The 22,428-nt window shown below is 52.0% G+C and overlaps 1 protein-coding gene across 2 annotated transcripts in view; it reads left to right on the forward strand.

Moving 5' to 3' along the window:
* Nucleotides 1-22,428, forward strand: part of Fgd5 (FYVE, RhoGEF and PH domain containing 5) — a 97,179-nt gene that overhangs the window by 36,493 nt on the left and 38,258 nt on the right. For both annotated transcript variants that reach the window (XM_006506000.4, NM_172731.3), the window contains exon 3: nucleotides 9,185-9,314. In XM_006506000.4, the coding sequence (XP_006506063.1) occupies nucleotides 9,185-9,314 (130 nt within the window). The remainder of the gene's footprint in view (nucleotides 1-9,184; nucleotides 9,315-22,428) is intronic.

Below are 22,428 nucleotides of genomic sequence, written 5' to 3' on the forward strand. Positions count from 1 at the left end.
ATGCCTCTCGCTTCTGAAAGGACAGCACCCAAGTTCCTCAGAGAACATTCATCTTTCTCCCCAGCAGCGGACTCATCTGTGCCCCTGGTACTACTGGGCCTTGCCTTCCTTCCTTTCCTGTTTTAGAGGGCAGCAAGGCAGGGCCAGCTCTGTGTAGCCCCAGCACCTGAGGGGTGAGGTTGGCTTCATGCCCTAGAAGTTCCTTAAGATGGGTGTGAATGTGGAAACTTACTTTAAAAACAAAACAAAACAAAACAAAAAACCCATAAACCCTAAAAAGTCTAAAACAGGCCTGGTGGCGGTTACACACGGGCACTGCTAAAGCCTGAGAGTAAACTCCACAATGCCTTAGCTACTTGGATGTACTGAATGCCCTTTTGCCAGAGAGATGAGGCTGGGGTCAGAGGTGTGCTTGCCTGGCATGCAGGAAACCCTGGGTTAGACTCCTAACAATGCATAGATTGGGCATAGTAACAAATTCCTGTAATCCTGGCACTAGAGAGACAGAGGCAGAAGAATCAGAAATTCAAACTCTCTATGTAGCCACCCTCAGCTACATAAAGAGTTTAAGGCTAGCCTGGGCTATAAGATATTCTCTCTAAAAATAAGAGAAAAAAACCAGGCATCATGTTTGGGGCCAGACTTGAACTGAGCTACGGCAGCTTTGTCTCTCACACTCCATCACGCCCCTCTGCCTTCCCTAATGAACGCACATCCCTTTGTGCCCCACCTGGACCTCGGCCAGCCTCCAACCTGTTCCCTCTGTGCCTCCTCTCCAGGTTTCCAGGGCCAGAGCGCTAGAACCTGATGGTGTTGCCATAGAAACAGAGGTTGCCTTTTAAGGGTCTTAGTCTTGTTAATAAAATAATTTCAGAATATGAAAAGGAAGCCCATGGACAATTTTGTTAGAGTTAGGAGAGAAACACAATCCAGGTACTTTGGGGGAATCGCAGAAGCTGCCAAGGAGAGAGATGGAGAAGTCGTGTCTTTCGAGGTAGTCATGGGGTAGATGTAGACAGTATATTAAGAAAAGAAAAAGCACGCTCATGAATAGAAGCGGGCTGAGGAAAGATCCCCCCAAAACATGGGCTCTATGGTCTTTTAATGGCCCCCCACTTCCCCTCCAGTTTGTATTTTGGTTTTGCACATGCTCTGTTACTTAGATGACACCAGAAGGGCATCCAGTCTTGCTCTGCAAACTGTTTCTTTCACACTTAATCTTAATTTGTTTTTTTTTGAGGGGGGATTCTATTGTTATTTTTCTTATTCTTCTGTCACAACACACGTCAGGTCTAGAATATTACAGAATCCGTTTCCAAGCCAAAGCCTTTCTTGGCTACAAAGGCAGAGAGGCCTGAGCTGAGCACAAGGTTTCCACCCCCACCCCCACCCCCACAATCACCAGCATCTCATGCCAGCTACAATCTATACTGAGTGCCCTCCACCAGCATCTCATGCCAGCTGCAATCTATACTGAGTGCCCTCCTTCTGGGCCTTTAGGTTGCCTTTTCCAGGACTGTCCTTCTCTGGTGACTAAGCTATGCTTCTATTGGGCATGCTGCCCGCTTAGTCCGTCCTAGACCAAGGTATTGGGGGAGGTGGACCAGGGTGTGCTTCCCTAGGCTGTGGCAGCTGTCTGGGCAACTGTCCACTCACCAGCAGGCCACGAGTGCCAGGCTCAGATTATTTGCCTATACATCCCCGGCTGTGCATGTAGGAGTGTCCAGGAGCACAGGACAGCAGCTGAGTGTTGTTCGTGAGATACCTCGTAAGCAGATGCCCATTGAGCATCTGGTGAGTACAGGAGACTGTGGGGTTTGAACATGAGGCACTAACAGGAGTTCAGAGCCCGGTGGGAAAGAAGGCTGCAGAAACCTAAGAATGCTCTGTGGGAGGGGTGCTGTGGAACTCAGGCCTGCTGAGAGGAGCAGAACTTGGCAGATCGGGGAGGGGGTTGGTAGGTTTAAAATTTATGCCATATTGTGGGTCATTGTGCAGGAAAGGATAAATAAGTAAGAACATAAGCTGTCCTGCAATGCCTGGCCCCATGAGCTGGGCAGCGCTTCAGTTTCATCGGGATAATCTGGTTAAGGAGGGCTTCCTGGAGGAGGTGGCAAACCGGTCCTGGTAGGTGTGAGGAGTTTCATCCGCAAAGAGTTCCCAGTGTTTGGTCCATTCTCAGGGGCAGAACGATAAGCCTTAGGACGAGAGTGTGTGCCCTGCTGGAGTCATCTTAACCTTCTGGGCCCAAGTCTCAGCATATTCAAGCTGTGCCTTCAGAAGTGCTCTGGCTGAGTCGCAACATATTCGGGGTTCAGTCAGTGTGATGGAGCTATGTCCCTGCTCAGCTGTGATGCTCCAGCCACGTGTGACTCTCGTGTTCCTGTGTGTCAGACTCATGCCCAGGTACCTGCCCTCTTTGTGACAATTGCTTGGTGGATGCTGTATACCCTGGCACCTCCCGGGTTGTCAAACCTTGCAGGATGGGCACCCTGCCCAAGGCATCAGTCTTGTCCAAGACAGAAGAGGCAGTAATGGGCCACAGGAAGAGATCTGTATGTATGTCCTCTGCTCCAGCTTAGGTCTGAGAGGCTGGTAGCCTGGTGGGCACTTGCACGGGTCAGCACAGGGCTCTCATGGAACAGCCAGGGCAAGTGGAGCCTCAGTTTCCCCAGCTGAAAGTTGGCAGCTAGATGCCAGAGGGGAGGACCCTACCCTTCCTCTGCAATGGGAGGATCCTGAGAGAGAGAGAGAGAGAGAGAGAGAGAGAGAGAGAGAGAGAGAGAGGAGGACTCCTGAGGATGTCTCTGAGCCCACACCCCGTCCCCCTCTTGAGATCCGCTCACCTCTCATGACTCTTTTTCACCTGAAATGCTTTTATACAGCTCTGGCTGTATAGCTGTATTTAAATATGTGCAAATCAAGTACCAATGATAAATCATAAAGGAATTAATTTTAAAAATTCTTTGATGTATATGTATCTAATTATACTATTTATTAAAGATGAGAGCATATGTACGTGCTGAGGTGCTGTACTTGTTTATTTTTATGTAAAGATTTCATCATGGCTGCCTGGCACAGGTCACTGGGCACCTGGGAGGGCTCAGAATGCAGTTTCTTCCTCTCGAAAGCTGCAGCTTGCTTTATTGACCCACTATGCTGTGGGGGAGGGATTGGCTCCACAGTGACCAGCAGCCACCCTTCTACTGGCTCCTGGAGGCTTCAGATAGACTGTGCAGAACCCTGCAGCCGTCGCAGGCCACGATATCCTCCCCAGCTGCCAGAGCTAGAGGAATCACTCACACCCTTCCTGCGTCTTTGTGGTTGGGTTATTCTAGAATGATAGACCAGTGTGTTCGTATTTCCTCCTGCTCTGGGCCAGGCCAGTAGGGAAAGTTGAAAAGGACAGCAGGACCTCCCAGCTTCCAGACTGAGCACCCATGGGACCTAGGGAAACAAATCCATTCCAGGTGTTCCCCTGCCTCTGTGCTTGAACTCTAGATAGGAGGGTAGGTTCAGTGATAAAGCAGCAGTTCACCCGTGGAGGTGTAGTAGGCTATAGTGCTCTCTTAGCAGAACAGCATCACTCCATCTGAGCCATGGCAGAAATGATGGGACCCGCTGGGATAATGCCCAGCTCACGAGCACCTCCCAGAGTGTACCTAGCTCTGTACTGTATGTGCAGTCAGTGGGGTCGTGCCTGGGGGGCTGGAGGAGTCAAGTCAGTTAACTGGAAGAGAACAGTCACCAAATACAGGTTTGCTGGGAACCTGCCCTGGGAGACATGGACATCACACACCCCTGGCTCCTCCCTGGGAGCTGGTGACTGTTACAGAAACATATGCAACCATGGAAGAAGAATATAACAGAACACAGTATGAAGAATGGCTTATCATCTTACATTTGAGGGAACCAAGACCCAGAGAGGGTAAGGAGCCCACAGGATGTCACCTACCAAGCTGGTGGCAGAAGAAAGGCTAGTAGCCAGTCTATCGGTGCTAAGAGCTCTGTCTGTCTCATGGTTCACCCTGGTCTTCTGGTCACACTGAAGCAGAAAAAAATTCACCAGATATTTCTCTGAATCATCTGCGCCTACATATCCCTGCTGTCAATACTCACATGAACCCCACTTTACAGACTAGGACACTGAGGCAGGGAGGCAGGCTAAGTATCTTTCCTGGTCATTGGAGTGCTAAGTGGCAGAATCAGGTCTGGTCTGAGGCAAACAGGTTCTATAGCATGTATCTCCACACTGGGCATCCAGTCCCCCTGGGGACCAGGATCAGAGTCTGCTCCAAGAGGTTCTCACCTCTGCAGGACGGGCCTTAGCAGGTATTGCTCAGCCTCTGAGAGCACTGTGGATGAGCACATCTCTGTGGGTAAATTGCTGTTTCCCACTGAGCCAGCCCACTTCTCTAGGCCAGGCCCAGGTACCAACAGTGTAGCTGCCTGTAAGGATCGGTAATGGAGCCCCCATCTATTGCCTATACCGGTACCCTGAGCTGAATGTATTCATCAGCTTTCATCACTGTGACAAAATGCCTGCATGCATCTCTTGCATAGAAAAAGGCTTTTTTAGCTCACCACTTTGGAGCTTTCAGTCCATCATCAGTTGGCCCCATTGAGCTGGACCTGTGGTGCAGCATCATGATGGGAGCATATGGCTGAGCCAAGCTGCCAGAGATAGAGGGAAATGGGGAGGGGAGGGGAGTGCCAGAGTCCCATTGTCCCCTTCAAGAGAACATTAGTGTAACTTCATTCCACCTCCTAGGAGCACCAACCTAGGAAGCTTGGGGTCTCTGGGGACATTCACCTGATGGGAGCAGAGGCTGCTGTTTGCCCAGGCTGAAGCCCAAGGCATCACTAGATCAGCAGGCTCACAGCTCTGCCCTGTAGATGGTTCTAGACTGTCACCTCTTTATATTAGTCTGCCACTTTATGAGTTCTGCATGTCTTTAAAAGGTTTTATGTCACTAGACTTCAAACCTCATGTGTTATCTAAAAATAATCCTTAAAGGCCACAGTAATGATTGTTTCCCACCACCACCACCCCTTTGGCCAGAAGAGATGACAGGATTTAAAAGAAGGCTAAGCTGAGAGACCAAGGATCAGAAAATTCTTGGAAATACCCATTAAAATAAAAGACCAATTATGACAAGTCTTTGCCAGGATGGGGAGGAACCTGGACACGTGTGCAGAGCTGGAAGGGAGGTAAAACCGTGAGAAGGGTGGTCTGTAGTCCCTAAAAGTCACAACACAGAGCGATCATGGGCCTGGTAGTCCCACATGTACATGTGCAGATTAGTGGAAACACGAGAAGCTGCTTAAGAACTGGTACTCCAGCACTCCCAGAAGCCTTAGTGACACCAGCACAATCTAGAGATGGGCCAGATGGTGGTCTGTCTGCTCAATGGAATATTACTTTGCCATGCAAAGAAATGAAGGGTCGATGCCCGCTATGGCATCAGTGAATCCTCAGCAAGCCTGACTGAGAGAGGGATGCTGCAGAGAAAGTCCTCATTCAGTGACACCTGCTGACATGAGGTTTAGACGAGAGGAAGTAGGCTAGAGGTTGCCAGGACCGCTTGCACACAGTTAAAGGACATGGAGGTGATAAAGGTTTCACCTCATTAGACATGGTGGCAGGTGAATAGCCCTCTGAGCGCACTAAAAAGCACTGAGTCGTGCTTGGTGCAGGGGAAAATTCATGGTCCGTGAGTCACATCTCAGAAAAGCTGTCCTAAGTGGGAAACAATTCCTCCCACCCCCGGGCCTGTGTTGGAGGAGACATCACAGGTTAGGGAGCAAGATGGCTTGGTTTTACTTATCGGGAAATGGAAATCCAGTTCTCTAAAAAGCCTCTCCTTGGAGCCTTTTCTGGGAAACGTTACAAGGCTATCTACCCCTTGGCTGACCCCAGGCGTGGAGGGGCGTTCTCCCCAGGAGGAACGGAGCAGAGTTCTTGCAGATGAGAGATGGCGGCAGGCTGGCCGGGCCTTGGGATGCCTGCAGGCTGGCCTCAGCCCAGGGGTCTTTGACCCAGCTTGTTCTGTCCATTCTCCACCCCCATTTTACAGATGTTGAAACTGAGGTCCAGTGTGCCTGCCCCAGAGTTGCTCATGCCCTGGCTTGATGGCGAGCCCATCTTTAAGTCTCTTTCCACCTCGACATATTTTCTCTGTGCTTTGTCCCATTCAGGGAAAATGCTTTGGGCTGGGGAGGCCCAGAGTCAGAAGTAAAGGCCAAGTGTTTGGAAATCCCAGCTTTGTCCCCCACCCTCCGTTCTGCCCTCTCCTAGGCTCTTCCAGCTGTTGCTCTGGTTGTCGTCATCACATCTGCTAGCTTGCCGCCATCTCAATTTTTCCAGCTTGCACAGTGTTCCACCTCAGCCCCCTCCCCTCCCTGATAGGCTGGCCAGAAGAGGTGCACATTCTGGCCTCAGTCACACATGTCCTGCTCCAGCTGGGGTGGACTGCGGGCTCAAGCTTGCTAGCAGTTCCCAAGAGGGAATACTCTCTGATAAGTTATGAGGCCCTTTAGACTGTGTCATTAGAGATGGAAGCTAACGGTCAGAGTTGGACAGCGGAAGACCCCGTCACAGAGGAGACATGGCTTTTTACAACTCCAGGCTGCTGGCAAGGCCTGGGCTCATTTGTCGGGTCGGTTAAGGTAACAGGCTCTGGGCAGCGTGTCATGCTTTCTTTAAACCTGAAATGGAAGTTAAAGGTGACTCTTCCTCTAGGAAGGAAGGACCCCCTTCATGTAGAAAACAGCCATCTCTACCCTCTCGCTTTCCCATGATCCCACAAGGCCCACCGGCCCCAGCTTGATAGACTAGAAACAAGTTGTGAGTATTGGTCAGCTTTGCACTGTTGTGACAAGACACCAGAGAGAAACACCTCAAGGGAGAAACTGTTGGCTGTAGTTCCTGGCTTCAGATAGTTTCAGCCTGTCATGGAGGGGAGAAACAGCTAGCCTGTAATGTCCATGAAGCAGAGACAGAATTCCCTAGGCTGGCCGCATCCTCCCTCTTTGTCCCCCAAGGCCTTCAGCCTCTGGGATGGTGCTGCCCACATTCACAGTGGTTCTAGTCCTTCCCTGGTGCTCTCTGGAAGGCTTCAGACACAAGCAGCAGTGTGTAGTGTGAGTTTCCTTGGCACTTCCAAGCCCAATCCAGCAGACAGCCGAGGCTGCTCATTACCCTGAGTGACTCACCTAAGGTCTCATGGAGAGCACCCTCTTCCTGATTGTGTGGGTTCTAGCCCTGGCCACCTGACCCTCTCACTGTTTTTCCCAGCATCGAGTTACTATAGAGATAGGACCATTTTTATTGCTTCCGAGCCACCAGAGAGCAGATGAGGTGCCAGCCAGTTTGAGGCTAGGCCTGCAGTGGTTTCCTTATTCCTGTGGGCTAGGCTGATCAGTGCCTCGCTCTGCTGCTGCCAGGCTGTGGGGACAGCATTCTAACATCCAGTGAGTGCTCTCGCCACCCTGCTGAGGGCCTTTGTGTGGCTTCTTCATCAGTCCTCAGAGCAGCCTGGACCCCTGCATCACTTCCCACCCATCTTACAGATGGAAATAGAAAAACAGCCAAGAAACAGCAAGTTGGCAGGTGTTGGGGCACTCCATATCCCTTCTCATGTGCTACCATGTTCCTGTGGGCATGTGCTTGTGTGTGTGTGTGTGTGCGTGTGTGTGTGTGTAGGCCTGAACTCAGCAAGGGATTCTTCGTCTCATTTTTTCACATAAGGTCTCACTGTGTAGCCCTAGCTGGCCTGAAACTTTCTATGTGGACCCAGATGGTCTTCAGCTCAAAGATTCACCTGCCTCTGCCTCCTGAGTGCTATAATTAAAGGTACATGTCACCTCCTTGGTCCTGGGTTTTTCCCCTTTTTCTCTCTACCTTAGTTCTTATTCAACACTGGTTCTTTGACTAGGCATAAAACTTGTCCACTTGACCAGGCTAGCTGGCCAGTGAGCTCCAGGGTTACCTGTCTTTGCCGCCACCCCATCTTTCCAGTGTTGGGGTTATAGGCACATACCTCTGTGCTCCACTTTTACCTGGGTGCTGGGAATCTGAGCTCAGGTCTTTGTGCTTGCATGACAGGCACTTTACCCACTGCCCCAGACCCCCTTCCCCAGACCTGTCCACTGTCTTAATCAGCGTGATCATGGGGGACAGGCTGAGCATGGGATTCAGTCTAGACAATGTCAGAATGCTCACGAAGAGTTTTTAGCAAAAGGGCCAAATGACCAAAGTGGATTTCAAGGTCTCATCAGTGCGTGGAAAACAGACAGGTGGACCGTGAGAATGGAATCAGACGTCACAGACATTGAGGCAGGAGGTGGTCTGTCCTACGGATGCTGTGATGGAGGCACCAGTGGAACTTATGGAGGAGTGGATGTGGGAGGAGCTTGATGCCCGCAAAGCTGGCTGGGAGCTTTTCCCTCTTCTCCGGTTTGTTCTGCAAAAGGCCTCGCCTTGTCCTGTACTCCTTGCTGAGGGTCCAGAAGCTCAGGTGACCACTTCTGCCCTCACTATTGATGACCAGTGGCCCTGTGTGTGCCTAACAGCGTCCTACAGGGCAAACCATGGCCACCTCTAAGAGGGAGTGGCCCAGACTCCCTCTTACCTGCTTGCGGGATAAAGACAAATGGTTACAGGCGACTCTAAAAGGCAGAAGGGCTCAGCCACATTGTTGGACATGCTTTCTTACACCGCAGACTCTCACAGTGCTACAACGGACAGAAGGGCAGATACAGAGAGGCTCCAGCATACAACAGACCTGGTCTGGGGTCTTCTCTCCTGCACCTTAGCAGGAAGCTTGTGGCAAGAAACACTGTCTGCTCTCATAGTTCAAAAGAAGAAACCTACATCTAACATTTTGGGATGAGAAGGTCTGACCTTTTGAGAAGAAGCCTCTCTCTTGACCTTAGGCTAAATTGTTTTGGTCTTCCCTCAGTGTCTTAGCCTGCCTGGATCTGACAGGAACATGGGGTTGTCTTAAGCAGCATGTGTAAAGGTACCAGGACCGCAGGGAGCCGGACTTGTCTGATAAACCGAAAGGGAGTTGCTGTAGCCAGGGTGGGGAGGGAGTGTTCACTGGGTACCCTCCCGTGTCCATTGGGGGCTTGTGACATGAGCCAGACAAGCAACTCTAACCCTCTCTCCTGTTCTGCCTAGCGCCTACACTGAGCCCTACAAGGTCTGTCCCATCTCAGCGGCTCCCAGAGAGGACCTCACATCAGACGAAGAACAAGGAAGCTCCGAGGAGGAGGACAGTGCTTCAAGAGACCCCAGCCTCTCACACAAGGTAGGGCACCCGCAGGTGAGGGGCTGGGGAAGGATCTGGAGGCAGAGATGTGGAGGTGGAGAGAATGGGAAAGACCACACCCTGCCCCTGACTGCAGCCACTCCTCAGTCACTGACTGGGCAGTGGCGGAGGGAGGCTCTCAGAAGTATGGTTGGAGACACTTCCTGTTGGAAGAAGTTTGGGACTTTCCAAAGTCTTCGTGGGTAATATGGCGTGGAGCTGCATGCTTTGTGACAAGATGGACCCAGATTCTAGTGTGCTTAGGCCTTGGTCATCTGTAAGGTGGGAATCAGGAGACTCAGCAGGCTGTGGCAGGAGATGAGGGAAAGCTGTTTAGAAGGGGCACAAAGTGGCTGTTGTCCTGGTGGAGACAATCTGTTCATGGCGTGGCACATCAGTGTAGATGGAAGCAGTATAACCTTCCGTGGGGTGCCGATCGCCCCTCACTATCCCTCTTCAGCCTTCCCATGCCCCCCAGGAGACGTTCCACCTTGGACGTCTGCAGGAGCCATGGCCGTTGTCTGGCCACCTTCCCCAGAAGCCCTCCCCGAGTCTGCTCCTCTTTCTCCTCATGCCCCCCCCCCCCAATGCAGTTCAGCCTCAGCCAGTGGCCAGAGAAGGTGGTGACTGTAGAAGCTGGGCTGGGACCTGGCTCTCACCAAGCTTCTGGGAAGAGAACTGTCTTTTGTTTTGTAGCCAGACTTTGGCTTCTTTTAAAAATACACTTGGGTCTCTGAACATTATTTCTCCAAAGTGATCAACCAAACTGTGTAGGAGTCCCAAGGAGTCTATCTATAGTGTTTCACTGCCACACCCTGCCTACTCCTGCCCTGCCCTGCTCTGCCCTGCCTCCTCCTGCTTCTCTCATACCTCCTTCTGCCCCTACCCAGCCCCTACCCTGTGTCCTTCTGTCCCCCCCCCGCCTCCACCTGCCCCTGCCCTGCCTCCTCCTACCCCTGTCCTGCCCCTGCCCTGCCTCCTCCTACCCCTGCCCTGCCTCCTCCTGCCCCTGCCCTGCCTCCTCCTGCCCCTGCCCTGCCTCCTTCTGCCCCTGCCCTGCCTCCTCCTGCCCCTGCCCTGCCTCCTCCTGCCCCTGCCCTGCCTCCTCCTGCCCCTGCCCTGCCTCCTCCTGCCCCTGCCCTGCCTCCTCCTGCCCCTGCCCTGCCTCCTCCTGCCCCTGCCCTGCCTCCTCCTGCCCCTGCCCTGCCTCCTCCTGCCCCTGCCCTGCCTCCTCCTGCCCCTGCCCTGCCTCCTCCTGCCCCTGCCCTGCCTCCTTCTGCCCCTGCCCTGCCTCCTCCTGCCCCTGCCCTGCCTCCTCCTGCCCCTGCCCTGCCTCCTCCTGCCCCTGCCCTGCCTTCTCCTGCCCCTGCCCTGCCTCCTCCTGCCCCTGCCCTGCCTCCTCCTGCCCCTGCCCTGCCTCCTCCCCCCCCCCTGCTCTTCCTCCTCCTGCCCTACTCCCTGCTCTGCTCTTTTTGCTTGGGCTGTCCAGTTTTTCCCTCCATCACCCTGGCTCTCAACAACCCCCACTGCTCTCCTGTCCTTCCTGGTTCTCCTCCTGCCTCTGCCCTGTCTCTACCCTCTTCCTTCTGCTGCTGAGCTGCAGCACAGCCCCAGAGATTCATAACCAACATTGCCAACTCCTCCTCTTTACAGTTGAAAACACGGGCTGAGTGAGCAAGCCACTGGCCCAGGGTCACCCTGCTGGCAGTTGAAGGGCTTGGGGGCTCAAATGGGTCTGGCTGGTTTGTATTTGTTTTTCTCCCTCCACACTTTCTTCTCCCTAAAAGAACCCCGACTCCTTGCTGGAAGGAAGGAGAACCCCACATTGCTGGTACCTATTAGAGAGGCTTTTGGCTCTCCGGAGCATCTCTGGTGTTGTGGGATCTGGAAGCAGGAGACCAAAGGCAGGGATTTGGAATTGGTGGCTGCCACCAGTGGCAGGCTCTGTGCTGCCCCTCCTCCAAATGTGTCACCTTGGCCCATCAGCTTCCCAATCTCTAAAATGAAAGGTGTTGGTCATGGGAGGGTCCAACAAGACAGATGTGAGAGTGTGGCCAGAGGCTACGGCAAGGACAGACACAGTGGAGCAGTGAGGTCCTAAGACCCTGGGCATCCATGTGCACTCAGAGGTCAGAAGCAGGGTAACTTGCAACCAAGAGTTGGTTCAAACCCAGCCTCTTGCCAGCAAAGTAGCAGACAACTTCTTAACTGCTACATCCTTTGGTTTCTGTGAACTTGAAGGAATAATTATGGCGGCAGCTGCAAGGTGGGGGCGGGGCCAAGAGATTCAGAGAGATGCCTGTCTTGCAGTTAGAACATACAGAGGTCAGAGGTCAAGAGTGTGACCCTGTGGATCAGGACAGTTACGACAGCGACAGTTGCCAAGGTCCAGTAATCCTGGATGGTCTGGCTGGGGTCATACCAGATAGAGCCAATGGCCAGACAAGGCTAGGCCAAGTCAGGCCAGGAGTGTCTTGTTATTCTGAGAGCCCAAGGGCTGAGCTCTTGCTGAAGACCTCTTCCCTCTGCAGAGCCTGCTCATCTGAGCATCCTGAGCCTTTTGTTGCTGTGAGGCTTGCAAGATATACCAGCGTTGATATCACCTTTAAAACGAAGTTTTCCTGGACTGGGGAGATGGCCCAGTGGATGATTTCCTGTCACACTGTTCCATCCCTGGTTCTCATGCTATGGCATGCTTCTGTAATCCGAGCGCCGGCACTGTGGCAGAGACAGGCTAATTCTCGAAGCTCACTAGCCTCACCAGCCCAGGCAAATCAGCGAGCTTCAGGTTCAGTGAGAGATTTTTGCCCCCAAAACCAAGGTGGGAGTGGTCAGGGAATGTACTCAGGGTTGACCTTTGGCCTCCCACACACAAGTACTCGAATGCACACACCCATATGAGCACATGTGTACACAGGAAGGGCAAACAATTGAACAAGCAAATTACATTTCCCTTGCCCTGTGCATTGTGCACAACATCACTCCAGACGGGAGCTGGTGCCCTGAGGTCCTAAACCAACCCCTTCCCCCACTCTCACAGAACTCATTCTTCTGGAACTGTTCCTCATCCCCACCCCCACTCCCAACCCCACCCCCACCACAGTGATGTAGATCACTGTGGTTTCTTTATTGTACCTCCGAGGTCTTCCCACGTTTTCCTTACTGCATAGTATTCCACTATTCAGGTGTGCTGGCCACCTCACTGTGGAGGACATTTACAGTCTCCGACGTGTTTGTTGTTCGTCGGACAGCATTGTGGTGACTAGCTCTCTTGCCTCCTCATACCCAAGAGCAGAATTTTCCTGGACTGGGGTGTGACTCAATGGAAGAGGGTGCTTTTCTTCCTGTGCTTGAGATCCTAGGTTCTTTCCTCAGCACCACAAGCCAAAAAACCCTTCCCTCCAGGGAATCTCAGGAGCTAAGAATGTGCTTGATCTCCACGCGTGCTCCCATGTTGCTCCCAGAGGCCATGCTGCCCACTCAGACCTAGCTTCATATTCCCAAAGGCCCCAGGTCTGTGGCTGGTGACAGGCAGTGAAGTCTCCAAGTGGGGCATCCCCCCACTCCATCACAGAGCTGGTGGGGTGGGAAGTCCAAGGAGGGCTCCTTTGTTCCCTGTCCTCTGTGCTCCCCTAGGTCAGAGAATCTTCTGGCTCCACAGGCAGAGACCCCATTTCCTAGCCTTATATAGGAGGCAAGACAGGAGCAGGCTTCCCAGCCCTGACCACCTCTGAAGAGAAGTGAACGTTTAGTAGGAGCTCCTGGGGAGGCCCAGGAGGGAGGTTTTGGGGTACAGTGGCGAGCTCCACCCTTCCCAGATGTGGGGGGGGGGCAGGAACAGGACAGGAAGCCAAGTCCAGCTGGCCCACCCCCGTGTCTGGTCTCACCCTCTTTCACTCAGACACACAGAGGGTGTAGGTTGAAGGAAAGGAGGAGAGAGGAAGAAAGAGAGGAGGATGTAAAAATAGCTCTGCTGTAAAAGGCGTTCAGAGGCCACAGACTGGTGCGCCCCGCCTGCCCAACAATGAATGCGCTTTGCAGGCTAACGGGGACTTTTCGGGCAAAATATCAGCTCCCGGGAGACCAGTGTCCAGCCAGGAGCCGGCCCCTCCTCATGCCTCCTCCCTGCACCTCCTACCCACAGGCTGCACCTAGCCATACTTCCCTAAGTGCCAGGCCCTTCCCAGCCATAGCCTGCCAGCAAAAAGGTCTCCTAAGGCTAGTCCCACAACCACAACTTCTGCCAGGCTGACCTTGGCTGCATTCCTTCCACTTGCGATACCACCTTCACCCCTTCCCCAAGTTCGTGGCCAGTTGAACCCCAGTAGTTCCCATAAGTCCACACAGACCTGGAGCTCAGTGTGTATCTGCTGGAGACTTATTCCTGCATATTGCCCCGTTTGCCCCTTCTTTGCACCCTCACCCATGTTCCTCCACCCCAGCATGTTTGATGAGCACTCTGTACTTGCTGGGTACCAGCTGGACCGTGCGCCACTTAGTTCTGTAAGACATGAGGCAAGCAAGCTGCGGTCCCAGAACAGGGGCTCCTGGATAGAGATTTGGGGATCTTGGGGAGGAGGGAGAAGTTGGGTGGATTTTTTTTCACTTTCTGGAAAATGTTATGATACAATGCACAACACATGGCTTTCATCGCATTAGCTTGCGCACGTGGTGCTGGGGACTAAACTCAGGGCCTTGCATGTGCTGGGCAAGTCCTTACCTCTGAGCTGCATCTCCTGGGCTTGGTCTTCTAAGCATGTACAGTTCAGTGGCATGAAGCACACCAGGTTTGTGTAGCGTCCTTCACCATCCATTTGCAGAACTTCTCCACCATTCCTAACAGATGTTCCATCTTTGTTAGATACCCCTTCTCCAGCCCCTGGTGCACACTCCATGGCTTTCTGTCTCTGTGGGTGTGAGGAGTGGGTGGCATTGCTTCTTGGGACTACTCTCCTGGTTCACCTCAGGAGTCCCTTAATGACATTCTGTTGTCTCAGCTTTCATCTGTACACTGGGTGGCTTCTGCCTTCTGACTCAATTGTGAATCCACTGTGAACAGTGAGGCTGCCCCTCACAACGGTGGTATCACCAAGTCTGTATCCAGAAGTTGGGCTGCTCCACTGTGCAATGATTCTGTTTTTACTTTTCATACAGTGTGTGTGTGTGTGTGTGTGTGTGTGTGTGTGTGTGTGTGTGTGTTTGTATGTGTGTTCATACAGTGTGTGTGTGTGTGTGGTGTGGTGTGTGTGTGTGTGTGTTTGTATGTGTGTTCATACAGTGTGTGTGTGTGTGTGTGGTGTGGTGTGTGTGTGTGTGTGTTTGTATGTGTGTTCATACAGTGTGTGTGTGTGGTGTGTGTGTGTGTATGTGTGTTCATACAGTGTGTGTGTGTGTGTGTGTGTGTGTGTGTGTGTGTGGTGTGGTGTGTGTGTGTGTGTATGTGTGTTCATACAGTGTGTGTGTGTGTGGTGTGTGTGTGTGTGTGTGTGTGTGTGCCTTCTTACATTCCCACCTATGGTGCAGAAGGTTCCAGTTGCCTTCCTGAGGAAGGGACATCAGAACTCTACACATGCCAAGACCTCTAGGGAGAGCTGTCCAGAGACACAAGGTACTAGGGAAGGAGATGTCCACGGTCTTCCTAAAGCCCTCACATGTGTCAGTCTCCTTGGCCTCCACGTCAGCCTCACCACCTCCCTGATCCAGGCCTTGTCTCCATGTCCACACAACCCCCATGCTCAGTGCCAGCCTGAGCCCTGGGGGGCACGGCCCTGGGAGGTCCTCCTCCGTAGACTTCATTGGCACTATCACTGTGTCTTCCCCTTTCATCTCTCCAGATGTCCCATGTTGTCCTCTCTGTATATGGGGCATTTCCCAAGTCCTGGCCCCTTCTCAGTTCCTTCTTGCATCCCGCATCCTTCGCTTCACAGCTGCAGCCTTCTAGACCCATAGATTCTGAGACACACCGGATCGTAAAGTAAGCTCACCGGCTCTCTCTCTCTCACACACTTCAGTGCTTCTAATGTGAATGGTGAAGGCTGATCCCTGCCGTGTCACATCTTATCACTTCGTCTCAGCCACATACCAAATAAAGTCAAGCAGTTCCCGGCCTTTGCCCAGGCACAGTGAGGCTGCAGAACTGAGTGCTGCCTGTCCTGAAGCCACCCCAGGACCTTTGCACTTGCCGTTTCCTCCACTCTCTACCCTCTGTGCCGAACGTCACTTCCTGCTGTTCTTGCTACAGCATTCCTGCCCATTTCCTGAACCCGGAATTGTGTCCTTGTATCTCTGCCCACTTGTAGGAGTGGCTTTTGCCTGTTAGAGCAGCCCCAGGAGGCCTGGTGCATAAAAAAAGCAGTTGTTATCTATGGATAAACAGATGAGTAACTGAATATATTCGTTTGTTTCCCTGCACTTGATGAAGGTACACCTCTGCACATGGCAGGTTAATAGAGGGAAGACACCCTCCATACAGTGGTGTTGCCAAGGCTGGGTCTCTTGGCTCCCAGGAACCTGCAATGGCTGTGGTCCATGCTATTGCAACAGGGACATTCTGAGTCAATGTGGAGTCCCAGGAGGACTCATTGGATCCAGAGGTACCTAAGGTGCCTGGGTATCACATATCAGTGTTGAGTTTAGAGGCAGACAGGGCAGGTAGCTGGACAGGAGGATACTGAGAGTCCCCTACCTAGGGGCCCCAGCTGTTTGATTGGGCCTCAGGTCACAGTCCCTATTATTTCCTCCTTCCTGGTGTTATGCAGTGGTCTGCTGGGTACCCAGTGTGCAAGGAAACAACCACAGCTCCTCAATGCCTGTTAGACAATCAGCATCCCAGACCCCACCCCAGGCCCCAGTCAGATGGCACAATGCCATGATGCCTGGCATGATGTCTCTGAAGGTCAGCCTCAGCAGCACCCTCAGCTCTGTGAGATGCCAATGAAGATGCTAATGTGGTTCCCAACCTCAGGAGTTCCTAGCTTGGCATGCCCATCTTACCAACTTGTCTGTGTGATGTGTCTTCCAGTCCAACAATGGCTGTCTGTGAGGCCGGACAGCCTTGGTGCTGTGTGTGAGCCATGCATATCTAGAGAGGTATTTGAGGCTTGGGTTGGGGTATGCAGGTGGTATAGGAGCAGAGGTGGGGGTGGGGGAGCTGTCCTCGTAAGAGAATTGGTCATGGTTACATGAAGTTAAGGTTTCTATTGCTGTGGGAAAAAAACACTGACCAAAAGCAACTTGGGGGGCAAAGAGTTTATTTCAGCTTACAGCTTACAGTCCATCGTCCAGGGAAGTCAGGGCAGGAACCCAAGGCAGGAGCTTGGAGGTAGGAGCTAATACAGAGGCCATGGAGGGGTGCTGCTTACTAGCTTGCTCCCTATAGCTTGCTCAGCTTGCTTTCTTACCCAACCCAGGACCACCAGCACTGGGGTGGTACCACCCACAGAGGGTTGAGCTCTTATACATTGATTTAAGAAAATGCACAGGCTTGCCTACTGGTGGAGGTTTTTTTTCCAATTGAAGTTCCCTCTCTCTATTTGACTCTAGCTTGTGTCAAGCTGACACAAGAACTAGCCAGCATGCATGAGAAGGTGAAGGATCATCTACAGGAGGCAGGAGCCAACAGGAGAATGTCATGCAGACACCTATTAGCTTTTGAAGTTATGATGAACCTTCTAGAACCAAAGTGAGATGCAGGGACAAGACAGCTGTGAGATGGCTCCTCCTGCTGCTAGCATGGAAGCTTGCAAGTTAGTTATAGCCACTGCCCTAGGATCCCAGAAGGTAGCACGCTGGAAGGGGCATTTAGACGCTCTAGTTTTATAATCATGCTAAGAACATTTAATGGGAGGCCTGCCCTCTTAGTGTCTGTCTGTGGTGGATGGGTACAGAAAACACAGGAGATACACACACACACACACACACACACACACACACACACACACAGAGAGACAGACAGACAGACAGACAGACAGACAGACAGACAGAGACAGAGACAGAGACAGAGACAGAGACAGAGACAGAGACAGAACACACAATGGAATATGGAGACAATAGAACTCACCAGGTAAGGGCACTTGCTACCAACTCTGACGGCCTGAGTTTGATCCACATGATGGAAAGAGAAAATTTTCATCCACAAGTTGTTCCCTGACATGTGCGGGCACAGAGAGAGAGAGAGACACAAATTTAACAGAGGAATCGTATTCAGCCCTTAAGAAGGAGATCCTGCCATTTCTAGGAGTGAATAGCATCAGAGGACATTTTGCTAAGTGAAGGAGTCGGACACAGTGGCGATTCTGCAGGGTTTCACTTACACACTGCATCTTGTCTAACTGTGGACACGATGGGTAGAAGGTGGTTTCCCAGCAGCTGAGTAAAGGAGAGGTAGGCAGCTGCTTGGTGAATGTAGGTGTCAGGGACACCAAAGCCCTGCCCTGTGTCTCCCAAGAAGGAACTGAAAGCTACCTGGGCTCACTTCAGGGCCTACAGCAGATTAGAAGTAACATCAGCAGTAAAGAGATGTCACCTTGGGCAGGGAGTTCCAAGATGCCACTCTGTCACTACAGGTCCATCACATACTACAGCCAGACCCAGAGCCCTCCCAGAGTTTTCAGGCAGCTTCCTCCCCTTCCACTGATCGCAGGAAGCCATGAGTTTTTGCTGGCTCTTCTCTTCCATTGTCCTGCATGCATTTGGGAATTCCTCTTCTCCATGTGACAGTGGGGATGATCAGCAAGCCATTTTCCTAGTATGTCTCTGACTTTTCTAGTACTATGGAAGGCTTTGCTGCTGGATCTGCATCTCGGGGGGCGGGGGGGGGGAGAGAGAACTTGGGGACAGAGACCCCTGGAACCATCTGGCTGCCTGGCAGACATGACCTCAGAACCTTTCCGCAGCCCCATGACAGACCCTCCACTCGCTGAAGACTTGTAAAGTATCTAGACACGTGCCCTTCCTGCTCTGTGATTGGCTTATGACAATCTGGTATGTGGGCAGCCATGTACCAGAACAAGTTGTTGTGAGGAAATTCAGGGCAGGTGACCTCTTTGCTGGGTCTTAAAGTCAGCATCTTGGGGCCCTTGGGATTGGATATTGAGGGGAAGCTTGTATTGTTTTTGGACAGACCATCCTAAGGGACAGTCCCAGCTGAGGCTGTCTTACCTCCTGTGTCACAACACAGTGCCAATCAGGCTTGCCATTCAAAATTGTGCTCTCTAGGACATGTCCATTTGTGTCTTATGCCATTCCTGTGGGGCAGCCTCTGTCATAGCACCGCCCTCTTAATAACAAAGGGTCCCAAAGAGTCTTGTTGTAACAAGCCTTTTCTCATTCTTGTTTACACAGAGAGCACTTCCATGGGCTAGTGCTGGGGTCCAGTTGGTAGAGCATTTTCCTAGCATGCTTGAGGCCCTAAGGGTAGCATATAAGCCAGTTGTGGTGGCACACACACCTGTGGTCCTAGCCCTGGGGAGGTGGAGGCAGGGAGATTTAATGCCACCCTCAAGTACATCAAACCATGTTTCAAAAAAAAAAAGAATCCATCTTGTAATCCACTTAAAAATAGCAAAGTTTTGTGGTGGTGCACACCTTTAATCCCAGCACTTGGGAGGCAAAGGCAGGTGGATTTCTGAGTTTGAGGCCAGCCTGGTCTACAGAGTGAGTTCCAGGACAGCCAGGGCTACACAGAAAAACCTTGTCTCGGAAAAAAAAAAAAAAAAAAAAAAAAGCAAAGTTCACTACGTACTAGCATAAAAGGCTACTATGTTCTGTGAGTCAAGGGGAGAGAAGCGTGGCTGGATTTACATGTTTAAGTGCCAGTTGGGTCTGACTGAGGGAAAGATGAGTACGCCCTCCTGGTCCCCTCTGTTCTTACTCATTGCCAGGATAGTTCCAACCAGCTTCAGGGAAGCTTCCAGACCCCCACGGATACTTAAGAAAAGGAGGAGCCCCACCCAGGACTCTTAGAGCTCCCTGCTCTGCCATCTGGGGAAACTAAGGCATGGAGACAGAGACAGCGCCCTGGACTCTCCCTTGGGCCTGCTGTTTAATGAGATTCCCTTGAGGAAGGACTGGCCCTGAGTAGCTGAGCTTAAAACCAACTGATTTGTCTGGGGAGAGCTGAGGAGGGACAGGACTGGCTAACCCTGGGGACAGCCCTGGTGAGGGTCAGGCAGCTGTCAACGCTCACAACCTGGGTCTCGGCAATAGCGTGTGCAGGCCCTTGTGCCCCAACCCCATGCTCCTGGGAGGAGCCCTGTTCCCAGAAGCATGTCCCTGGACACTGCCTTCAGCCTGCAAGTTCACTTCCTGGTTAAGTAAACATCTGTTAAATGGCCCAGTTGGGCCCCACCCAGCAGCAGCTTTGGAGGAGAACCCGGGGCACCAAGCCTGGCAGGCCTCCCTAGTGAAGACACATCCATCATCACCCTGAAGCTCAGTGGCCTGCGTGTCCCACCCTGGGTCTGCCCGTCTGACAGCAGGGACGTGCAGAGCTGCCCATGCCAGGGACCTTCCAGAAACCTGTCCCCGACCCTCTGAAATCCTAACAATGGTGATGACGACAATTTCAAAAGTCTGGGAAGAGAGCAACCTCTCCCATCCATCACCACGGCCCTGCAGTGTGGGGTGCACACCCTGTTGTCCAGGTGAGACCATCAAGGCATGTGACCAAGCGGTCACACATTCACAGTGCTGCCTACAGCCTTGGGGAAGAATCAGGCACTAGCCTCTTCACAGCTCTGTGGTGGCTGTCCTGAGGATCAGAGAGGAGAAGGAGCTGAGTTTAAGGGGCCAGCCTGGCCAGTCCTGGAGTGCTTGACCCAGCTAGGTGCCACGCAGGAACACTTGCCACCTAGAAGAGAATAGGCATGTGCAGTTCACTGAGCGCAGTGCAATGGGCTGACCTGGGATATTTTGACTTTACAATGGGCTTATCGGAGCATCAAAAGCTCTGTGTGTGTGTGTGTGTGTGTGTGTGTGTGTGTGTGTGTGTGTGTGTGTGTGTGTTCAGGTTTGTTTGGAGATGGGCTCTCTCTGTTTCCCAGGCTGGCCCTAAACTCCTGGGCTCAAGTGATCCTCTTCCTCCATCTAGGACTAGAGTAGTACTTGCCACCACATCTGGCTTAACAGTATCCTGGACTTGAAGTGGGCTTATTAGACCCAGCCGGGGTGTCAGGGGAGGGTGTGTGCTTTGCCATGCTGTCTCTTTGTTGGTGCTTGGACATGGGAGCTGGACCTAGAGTGGAATCTTGGCTATGCAAAAAGAGAAAATTGAAGTAGCTAGATTCAGGGAAATAGCAAGTATACATAGGTCAGAGCTATGCTTAGCAGTTCCTGGGTACCCCTACCTGGGAGCTGTTGTGCCATTCAGTAGATGTTATTGTTTCCTGTTGACAATTGGGGCTCAGAGAGGAGCACAGGCACAAGGACTGGAAGAGGCAGGGCCCAAGAATTGAACCCAGATCTTCTACCACCTGAGCAGAGGCTCTCAACTAAGAGTTGAGTTATTGGCCTGACAAGAGACTGAGATCAGTTTGGCTCCTGTTCTCATTTTATAAGGGGACAGACAGCTTTAGGTCTCCTGCCTACCACTGTCTGTGGATGCTTTGCCATGTATCCCCTAGTCTGCCAAGGCCTGCCCTGGGCAGATGCATCTTCCCTTGTAAGGGTTTCCCACCTGCTGGATTCTGTTAAAGCCTCTGCCGTGAGAGCCCAACACTGCTCCTGCAGACATAGATGGGATGTGAGTTTGGTTTGGTTCCCTTGGGAGGGAAGAGGCCAGCAAGGGCCAGAGGCTTCCCCTAGTGTCTCTGTACTAAGAGTCTTCTGTCTTCACACTCCAGCTGGAGACTGCAGTGTGCTACAGAAGGAAGACAGAGCTAGGCCGGCTTCTGCCCTGGTGTGACGGCCACAGGGATTTAAACTTCCAGGAAGTCATTAGGAACCGGCAGCTGGGGAAAGGCTGTGTTTATTTGGCACCTAATCCATGCCAGACACTGCATGGATTATCTGCTTTTATCAGCATGGGACGTCTGCCTGGCAGTGTCTGGAGATATTTTAGGTATCTCTGGGGATTGGGGTGTGCTGTCATCCTGCAAACAGGAGCCATGCCTGCTGTTGATTTTCCTAAGACGCATAGGAAAGCACCTTTGGCAGAAACCAATGTTGTAACCCAAGAGCAGAAAATGACTTCTGTCGTTCTCTAGGTTAGAGCTGTGGTGATTAATACTGAAGACTTGACAGGATCTAGAATCTCCTAGAAACAAACTTCTGAGCATGGCTCTGAGGGAGTTTCTAGGTTGGGCCGAGTTGGGAAGTTGAGTAGGGTAGGTCACCCTAGCTACATGTCTGACATTTTGGGATGGAATAAGAAGGAGAAAGTGAGCTGACCTCCAGCACTCACCTCTCTCTGTTTCTTGACCATGGATACAGTGTGACCAGCTGCCACGTCTCCCTCGCCATGATGGACTGATTCCCTGAACTGGGCGCCAAAATAAACCCTTCTTAAGTCCCTTCTGTCAGGTGTTTAGTGACAGCAGTGAGAAAAGTGAGCACTACAGATGCTCATAGAGGCTACTTGAGTGTGTGACCACTGAACAGGGTCCTGAAAGAGTCAGAGAGTGGGATGAGAAGATGTGGGGAAAGGCATTGCGAGAAAGAGGGAAGAGTGTGTGCTGAGATCCCGAGTCAGGAGGTCATCATCAGAAGGACAAACGTGAAGGATTGTTGGATCTCACTCTATTTCAGTCGAAAGCACGCAGGCTTGTTGATTCTCCACAGTGTGCATGGGTCAGATCCTTGCATTGCTGCGCACATTTTACAGAGAAGAAATTCATGCCCAAAGAAAATGAATGTCTTGTTCAGTGATGGAGAGTCAGAGACAGGAAGTAGCTTAATTCTAGAGCTGTGCGCTGACGGTACACTGTGCCTGCTGTAGGCAGCCCTCTGGTTTCTCAAATAGTGACTCAACAGGGGCCCAATGGGGTTAGAAGCACACAAGGTTTAAGCTCTAAGGGCATGTTTAGGTTGCTCTGTCTGCACGGGGGAAATTAAGGTTTGCTTCCAGAAAGACACTTAAGAGGATGCCCTCGTACAGAGACAACAGGTGATCAGGACT

The sequence above is a fragment of the Mus musculus genome, chromosome 6 (genome assembly GCF_000001635.26).
Source record: "Mus musculus strain C57BL/6J chromosome 6, GRCm38.p6 C57BL/6J".
Taxonomy (NCBI): domain Eukaryota; kingdom Metazoa; phylum Chordata; class Mammalia; order Rodentia; family Muridae; genus Mus; species Mus musculus.